This window comes from Trachemys scripta, chromosome 9 (assembly GCF_013100865.1).
Source record: "Trachemys scripta elegans isolate TJP31775 chromosome 9, CAS_Tse_1.0, whole genome shotgun sequence".
Lineage (NCBI taxonomy): Eukaryota > Metazoa > Chordata > Testudines > Emydidae > Trachemys > Trachemys scripta.
In genome coordinates, this window is record NC_048306.1 from 93,328,400 (window position 1) to 93,337,608 (window position 9,209).

The window sequence follows — 9,209 nt, forward strand, 5'->3', positions numbered from 1 at the left end:
CTAGGGCAGCCGGGACACATTTTTAGGGGCGGCCAGAATGCCGCCCCTAGAAATGTGCTGCCCCAAGCACCAGCTTGTTTTGCTGGTGCCTAGAGCCGGCCCTGGTCACCAGCTCATTTCACACAGGCCATCAAACAGCCAGGCTGACCTGAGCTAGATTGGAACAAGTATCTGAGAGGTGAAAGACTCTATTCCATTACCAAACCATCTGATTTGTCTCTTATATATTCCCATACCTAACTTTAAATGAAATGTATGAGAAAATAAATCATAACTTTATTTTTTATGGATAGTAATAAATGAAATATAAGTCAAAGCACTTTTTAATTGTGAAATATTTCATCGAATGTAAATTAAGTGATTTTTTTTTTTTTTATTAAATCTTCAGTTCTTTGGAACATCTCAGATTCAAAAGCCCCATCTCTATCACTATAGATAACTCCACTATCTTCCCGCCAGTCAGGCTCACAACCTTGTTATAATAGTCTTCACTCTCATTGTTTCGTATCCAAACTCTGGCCGTAGCCTTTCACTGCTTCCTCTACATCCCTACAAATAACCTTCCTTCCTCACCACTCAGGCCATGCTACTCTCCTCTATGAATCTCTTAATTAGCTTCTTGCCTTCCTCCTCAGTTTCAAACCTCCCACCATAGTCTTTAAGGCTCTGCATAACTCAATGACAGTCTGCTCTCATTTCCTCCTATCGCCAACCATTTCCATATCGCCTATGGTCTTCCTAAATGCCTCTTTTATCTCTTTCTTCCACTTGTGTCTAACCTCTGAGGTTAGACACTCCCTCCCTGTAAAGGCACTCCCTCCCTGTAAAGCCAATTCCTCTGAAAGATACTCCTTCCACAATGCTTTTTAACAATGCGGTGTGGCCTTTTTTTTTTCTTTAAACAAGGTTTAAAAAAATCTGCAACCTCTGTTATGTTCTTTACTATAATGTATCTGAACTAGACTGTACGCTCTGTTGGGGCAGGAAGTGTCTTCATCCATACAGGGCTGAAGACCCTGTCGGTGCTCAATAAATGCATTCATATTTAAGAAACTCCTACTACAGAATGATACCTTTATAATGAAAAATATCTGGGGTAGATAAGGTTATAGTTTCAGGTAACTGAGTATAACACACAACTAATCGTCAAAGTGATTTTTAAACCCAGCTAATACTCTCACTAATCCTGGGAAGTTACATATTATCCATGTTTTACAGATGGTGTAATTAAGGTAGAAGTTGGGTGACTTGCCCAAATCCACAGAATTTACAGTATTAACAGGCTACATACTATTTGCATTATATATTAGATGCTCTTTTGCCTTGTGACACATGAAGCAACTCAGTCTTTCCACCTCCATCTGTCTAGTGCCACATTTCTTGCCCCATTTTAGTCTTTTTCCATGACAGCAGTATTTTTCCTCATTGGTTTTGTTATGTCATCTGTTATCCTCCTCTTTTCCGTCTTCCACCAGGTAATAGCCAGTCAAGAATTTGACTAGGAGCACAGGTTTTTTTGACATCCATACAACATGTCCAAACCACTTCAGCCTTCTTTCTTGAATCATTGTCTGTACGGTATGCTGGTCAGTCCTTTGTAACAGATCAGCGTTGTTTACTTTATGACACCAGCAGACACTAATTACTCTTTGCAAGCATCTCTGATGGAATGCCTTAAGTTTCCTGTTGTGGTTTTCTAGCATTTACGAAGTTTCAGAGGCATATAACAAGGTTGGCATCACAATGGCATTGTCTACGTTTATCTTGGTTTGTGTGTGAATCTCATATTTTCCAGATATTCATCAGTCTCAGGCTCCATCTACCTTCCCAGTTCTTGCTTCCACCTTATGGAGTTGGCCACGGGCGCTAATTGTATTTCCAAGAATGACAAACAGGTTAACCATGCTGTATTATTGATTACTGATCATATACACACCGTCATTCCTGTCTCCTCTTTCAACAATCCTAACTTTTTTGGGGGGAGGGGAGAGAGTTCAGAACTCAAAGGGGAAGGCTTTCAAAAGCATTTAAAGGATTTAGGAACATAAATCCTGGGGCTTGTGCTCCTATCCCATGTGTGCTTTTGAAAATCTTCCCCCATGGCAGGCTTATGCTCTATTGTGAAACTATATATATTTTTTCATGCATGGGAAGGACTTGAATGGACAAATATTAAAAACTTAATTTATTCTACAACTGATATATAATTCAGCATTTATTAATAGAAAAAAAGTTAAATATTAACATTCTGATCTCAAAAGGGAGAAGCTTTCTGATTCTATCAAACACTTGGTGAAAGAGAAAGGTAGACAATTGGTTAATGAAAGCTTTCTAAATAGATGTCTGAAGAGCAAGAAACAAGGTAAAAGGAACTGTATTGATAAACATCAGGTTAATAGTACACATTGAATCAATGTCAAAAGAATTGATTGTCTTCAACTGTCTGATTATGCAGCTATTTGAGGGTATAAATTTAAACATTAAATGGGAATGACTGAAGAGGAACAATAGTTTTCTTTAAGAACATAATGTAAGAACGACCATATTGCATCAGACCAATGGTCCATCTAGGCTAGTATCCTGTCTTCTGACAAAGGCTGGTGCCAGATACTTCAGAGGAAGTAAACAGAACAGGACAATTTATCAAGTTACCCATCCCCTGTCCTCCAGGCCAGCTTCTAGCAGTCAGAGATTTAGGGAGAACCAGAGCATGGGCCTGTGTCCTAGACTCTCTTGGTTAATAGCCATTGATGGACCTATCCTCTATGAACTTATCTAATTCTTTTTTGAGAATGCGTTATACTTTCGGCCTTCACAACATCCCAAAGTAACCAGTTCCACAGGTTGTGTGTTGTGTAAACCCACTGCCTATTATTCTTGCCACTAGGGGGAGGTATTTCCTCAAAGTCTGATACCACACATTTTAGTTTACTGTACATGTATTCCCCTAGTTTTTAAACCCCTTAGCAGTGGATTTTTTTTAAAAGTGCCTGTCTCTCTCATTTTGACATCTTGAAGCCACCTGCCATTAGCCACTCTGAAGTCTCCACTTTTCTAAACAGAATAAGCCCAGCTCCCTTAGCCCTGTCCTATATTTTCATACTACTGATCATCTTTGGCAGCATCTGCTGCAGCCTTCCTGAGACAATAACCATCTGAATTTGTACAGCTGACCAACACTGCATAGAGTATTCCAGATAAGTACAACCTTGTTTGCCATTTTATATCCTTGCAGAGTATTGGAAAGGTTCCCACTGGCTTTAGTGACCTTTGGATCAGGCACTTTTTGCTCTGCCAGTTTTATCACCTTAGGGTTAATAAGTAATAATTCAAATACATAACTCTGATGTAGCGCTTGTCATCAGTAGATCTCAAAGTGTTTTATAAAGGTCAGAAGGCTTATCCTCATTCATATCACTTATATTTATTGTATTATGAGTAACAGAGGTCCTAAGACTGACCCCTGAGGCACTGTGCTCATAAGCCTTTTCTAGTTTGAAACACATCCATCTATGGTGACTCTCTGTTCTTGCTTTTGAGTGAGGCCTGGTCTATACTACAGAAGTTATGTCAACGTAAGGCAGCTTTACATCAATCTAAATCTAAGCATCTACACCAAAATGTAGCTACCACTGATGTAACTCGCCCGCTGCACCGACTTAATAACTCCACCTCCTCAAGAGGCGTAGCACTTAGGGCAACACAGTGTTAGTGTACACACTGCATTACTTACATTTAATTTAGGGGTCTCAAGGTGTCCTACAATGCCCCACCATGTCCGCTGTGGTCAGCGTTTTGAACTCCATTGCCCAGTGACCAGGTATGCAGGAACATACCCTTCCCCTTTTAAAGCCTCTTGAATTTTTTAATTTCTATTTCCTGTTTGCTCAGTGTGGAGAGCTCACCTAGCAACTCTCAAGCATGCCTAGCAACCACCCAGCTGATCAGGCCGGCTCCAGATTGCGGACAAGCTCCTGCCTGGAGTACACAGGAGGTGGTGGATCTCCTGGGTCTGTGAGAAGAAAAGGCTGTGCAGACACAACTCTGATCCAGCCATTAAAACGTTGATATTTATGAGCAGATCGCTTGTGGCATGGCAGAGAAGGGCTACAAGAGGGACATGCAGCGGTGCCGTGTGAAAGTTAAGGAGCTGTGGCAGGCATTCCAGAAGGCCAGGAAGACTAACAGTCACTCTGGTGCAGAGCCACAGACATGCCACTTTTATAAAGAGTTAAATGCCATCCTTGGCATAGACCCCATGACCACTTCCAAGAATCCTGTGGATACTTTGGGGGAGCTGGAGTCAGAGGACCCTGAAGTGAATAGCGAGAAGTAGGTGTTGGACAAGGAAGAGGAGGAGGAATACAGGGGCCAGGAGACTGAGGCATCCAATGGCACAGCGAGACAGGACCTATTCTTGACTCCAGAGCAGTCTAGCCAGTCCCTACAGTCCAGCACGGGGAGAGCCTGACACAGGGAAAGGAACCTCTAGTAAGTATGCAGTTTGCTTTGATATTGCAGAAACATATCTGTTCATTTGCTCTTTTTTAATCATTTAATCTTTTTAATCATGAAGAGGTAGTGAAATAAAACAAGAGAGGTAGAATCGCTATCTGCTTCTCATTTCCCCCGTAGAGTTAGGCAGAGGGGGCCCCTGTAGAACACTTTGTTTATGTCCACTGGGGTGTCCTGTGAATCTTCCTTAAAGATCTAGAGGAAAGTTTCCTGAAGGTAGTCTACAATCCTCTGCTGAAGATTTCTGGGGAGGGCTGCCTTATTTCTTCCGTTGCAATAGGATATTTCCCCCATGCCACTGAGCAATTGCTTCAGCAGGCATTATTGCAGGATCAGGTGTGCTGTGCTTGCAGTATTAATCACAATAGTGCAGAGCTGTGCGCAGGACCCATGCTTCTCACAGAGATGGCAGATGCATGGGTTAGCAGGGCTTTTGAAAAAAGGCATGAAACATTATGGGATGCAGATAAAATTATGGGATGGAGAAAACTGCATCATGGGACATTGAAACCATGTTCCTAGTCACCCCACATGACTTGATTGCCCCTATAAGGCATTGCAAACCTTTTCCAAAACACCCTGCTGCTAGGTGGTGGTGAATTGCACAGTGGGATAGCTACCCATGGGACACTGCTCTCTGCATTGCTGCAAGCACTGGTAGTGAGATTGTGCACCGCCAACACACAGAGCGCAGTGTCGACATGCAAAAGTGATTTAATTACTGTGTCAGCTGTATGTTGACGTAACTTATGTCAACTTATTTTTGTAGTGTAGACTTGCCCTCAGCTTCTTATCTAAAATCCAGTGGGCTTGTCTATACACAGAACGCTACAGTGGCACACCTGCGCCACTGTAGTGCTTCAGTGTAGACCACTACCTATGCCAGTAGCTAGGTTGATGGAGTAATTCTACAATCAACCTTGCACTGTCTACAAGGGGACTTATATCAGCTTAACTATACCACTCAGAGGGGTGGATTTTTCATACCCCTGAGCAACGTAGTTATGCCAACCTAGTTTTCTAGTGTAGACCAGGCCAATAGTTCCTTTAACTACAAGATTATTTGAGACAGATTCTGATTTCAGGCCTGGTCTACGCTAGAAAGTTAGATTGGTTTAACTATGTAGGTCAGGGGTGTGAAAAATCCACGCCCCTGAGCGTCGTAGTTAAGTCAACCTAAGTCCCTGTGTAGACAGTGCTAGGTTGACGGAAGAATTTTTCCATCAATCTAGCTACTGCCTTTCAGGGAAGTGGATTACCTACACCGACGGGAGCATCTATATCATTGGAGTAGGTAGTGTCTACTCTGAAGAGCTGCAGCAGCGCAACTGTGCCACTGTAGTGTCTTAAGTGTAGACAAGCATTCAGGTACCTCACTGTAAATCTAGAGTAATTCTGTGCACCCATTCTGCCATAAGTATTTTACACACCGTTCCCAACATCACCAATGGATAGTTTGTTGAAAAAAGGACCACATACAAACTATAGCAGTTAGCCCACACTAACCATGTCACAGCTCTATTTCTTTATCCTTTGATCTAAATGCTCTGATTTCACTTGAAGAGGCTCAGTGGTTTCTTTTCTTTTGCTGTTGATGGGTGTATTTAATGGTTTATTGTGTGTACCTTAGAAAAATGAATTATTTCAAATGTTTTCTGCAATTTGCTGCTACTCATCTTTCTGCTCCTGTTCTCCAATCTTTATAGCATCCTTGCTGCCTTTCTCTACCTTATCAATATCCCTTTCAAAATGAAAAAAAAGCAGAAATGAAGTGAAAGAGAAGAAGGATAGTCTTGTGGTTAAGGATCTGGACTGGGATTCAAGGAGGTCTTCCTGCGTGACCTCAGGCAAATCATTTAAATTCTCGGTGCCACACTGCCCCTATGTCAAATGGAGATCATACTACTTCCTCGTCCCTACCCTTTGTCTGTCTTGTCTATTTAGATGGTAAGATCTTACATATAGGTACAGTCCAGCCCTGATTTCTGCACCCTTTATTCAACTTTGCAGTGTTTGCAGGGTAGGTGGCACCAGCTTGTTCAGTAAAGCGTCAGGACGGCAGCATCAGTCAGAGTCAGCAGAATCAGCTGCATTAGGGAGACGGCCATTTCAAGATGCTCCTCAATTGTCCATCCCTTGAAGTCCCTCTTCCATCTGAAGGGGGTCAGGAAGTTCCACTACAGCCTGCTTCCTTCAACCCAGAAGAGATCCCGTATCACAATCCATAAACTGAAGCCTGAGAAGGCATCCGGGGTTTGTTGCATCACTTTTGAGTTGCTGAAGACAGGTGAGAGCATTGCTGTACCATAAGCTCTTCTAGGCCATTTGGCATATTAATATCATCCCCAATGACTGGAAGAAGGGGATTACTCTGTTCAGAAAGGATGATAAGGTGAATGTAGCAACTGTAGCGGTATGATGCTGTTGTCTGTTCCAGGGAAAGTCTTTGCTTCCATGTTAATGTCTCAACTCAACAATGCACTTTGTGGCAAAGCCCAAGATACTCAGTGCAGATTTAGATCTGGTCAGTCCACTGTTAACCAGCTCTTTACCTTGAGACAGCTTTTTGAGAAGATGGCTGAATTTAATAAGCCATGCACAGCACTTTCTATAGACTTCTATAATGCCCCTGATGAAGTAAATCAAGCAAGTTTGTGGGATCCAATGAGGTGACTTGGCATCCCTGGGACAACAGCATCATTGATAGGAGAGCTCTATAATGGAATGGAAAGATGCATTCGAGTCAATGGCAAAAACATAGCATGGTTTCCTGTCTCCATAGGAGTTCGGCAAGGTTGTGTTCTGTCACCATCATCGTTCAATATCAGCACTGACTGGATGATGGATAAACTTGAAGAGGCAGCAGTTGGGGGTTAAAGGTGAATGCCATTCTGCTTTGAGATCTCTAATATGCCAATGACATTGTCTTGCTGGCTCAGTCTAGTGAATCACTGCAGCTGATGGCCAGTCTGGTGAGGCAAGAAGCAGCGCACGTAGGTCTGGTTATTAATCCAGATAAAACCAAGTCCCTGGCCAGGACCATCAAGCAGCCTCCAGCTCCAGGTTACAATCTGCTCCGTATTAAACTGTCTGGGTGAGGCATCGTAATAGACAGTGCCGGAGGGTGCTCTAAAAAATGTGGACACTTGTCTATCAACAGCGGCTGACATGTTTCGGCTCCTTTAGCAGCCTCTGTGGGGATGTTGTGATTTCAAGCTTGCTACGAAGTTGCAGCTCCATAGAACCCCAGTTATCCCAACTCTATTGTACAGACGTGAAATGTGGGCACTGAGGAAGGCTGAAGAACACAGGATTGATGTTTTCAATTCCCACCGTTGTTGCCAGCTGCTCTTATTAAGTGGCAAGACAACAACAGAAATCAGGATATTTGATGCCAAATCCACCAACTGCCTCCATCAGCACTGCCTCATCTCAGAACAGGACGCTCAGCTCTGTACAAGGCACAAAATGAAGCCCGTTCCTGGGCTTGCAGTCAGACGTAGAGGAGGCAGGATGCCTGGCCCAACCTCCAGGTGGGAGTAAATTGAAAAAAATGGTCAGCTCTAAGTTCTTTAACCTATGATATTTCGTTGCCAGAGTCAGCCCTTCCTCTGCGGCTGACGTTTTACAGCAGGGCTAACAGCGTGGAAGAGCCTTGTCTTTTCCAGAGTTTAAAGCCAGAGGGGACCACTACAACGAACATCTAGTTTGACCTCCTGCAGAACATGGCCTGAGAGTCCTGTGATTCCCACCTAGCGCTTCCCTGGGATGTTCTAAGGATTTCCCAGCCCAGCTGGCTGGCTTCTGGGGAGGAGCCTGGGGTTGGGGAGTGACGGGGGACAGTTTTTCTAAGCCCCCAGGAAAGAATTAGATAGAATTTATCTAATGTCAATGTCCCCAACTTCCCCTCCGGGCAGAATGAGGGTGCAACAGCTCAGGGGAAGGGAGGTGAGGGATTCCCCATCCCCTGCCCCAGCCTGCTTCCCATGCCCCTCCCCTCCGTGCTGTCCACCCTCCCCTCCCTTCACAGCCTCTTCTGGCGCTGCCCTCCATCCATCCTCCCCGGGGCTCCTCCTCTCCCCCGCCCCCGGGCTCCCCCCTCGCCAGGACCCCGGGGCTTTGCAGCTGGGGCCGCTCCTGCTGCCCTTGGATTAAAAATAGCATCTTCCCCGCTCCTCCCCCGGGCCCGGCTCAGGCCGCCTCTCTGTGCCCCGGGCCCGGCTGCGCTCGCTCTGCCTTCCCCTCGCTCGCGGTGCGGCCGGCCGGGGAGCATGCAGCGGGCCGCGCTGTTCGGGAGCGGCAGGGATGCGCAGATGGCTGCGGGGGACCTGGGGGAGCTGCTGGTCCCCTACATGCCCACGATCCGCGTGCCCAAGTCAGGGGACCGGGTCTACAAGACGGAATGTGCCTTCTCCTACGAGTCCCCGGTGAGTGCAGCAGCCCCGCCGGCTGCACCCCCCCCCCCCCCGCACACAGCACACCCCCGCACCCCCCCCCCCCCCCCCCCCCCCGGCAGGCAACAAACCCCCCCCCTCCCCCCCCCCCCCAGGCAATAAACCTCCCACCTCCCCCCCTGGGGTAGGCAGTAAACCTTTCCCCCGTGCCGGCAATAAACCTCTCCCCTCTGCCTTTCCTCCGGGGCAGGCAGCAAACCTCCCCCCCCCCCCCCCCCCCCCCCCCCCCCCCCGCCAACC

The 9,209-nt window shown here is 45.7% G+C and overlaps 1 protein-coding gene and 1 long non-coding RNA gene across 2 annotated transcripts in view; one reads left to right on the top strand and one right to left on the bottom strand.

Moving 5' to 3' along the window:
- Window positions 1-361: 361 nt before the first annotated feature.
- The window catches only part of LOC117882477, a 9,410-nt gene continuing 562 nt past the window's right edge, over window positions 362-9,209 (bottom strand). Inside the window, exon 2 of the long non-coding RNA XR_004647025.1 lies at window positions 362-1,866. This is a non-coding gene — a long non-coding RNA (uncharacterized LOC117882477). The remainder of the gene's footprint in view (window positions 1,867-9,209) is intronic.
- USP13 (ubiquitin specific peptidase 13) overlaps window positions 8,611-9,209 on the top strand; it is an 86,281-nt gene continuing 85,682 nt past the window's right edge. Inside the window, exon 1 of the mRNA XM_034780748.1 lies at window positions 8,611-8,942. Within this exon, the coding sequence (XP_034636639.1) occupies window positions 8,787-8,942 (156 nt within the window). The 5' untranslated portion in view covers window positions 8,611-8,786. The remainder of the gene's footprint in view (window positions 8,943-9,209) is intronic.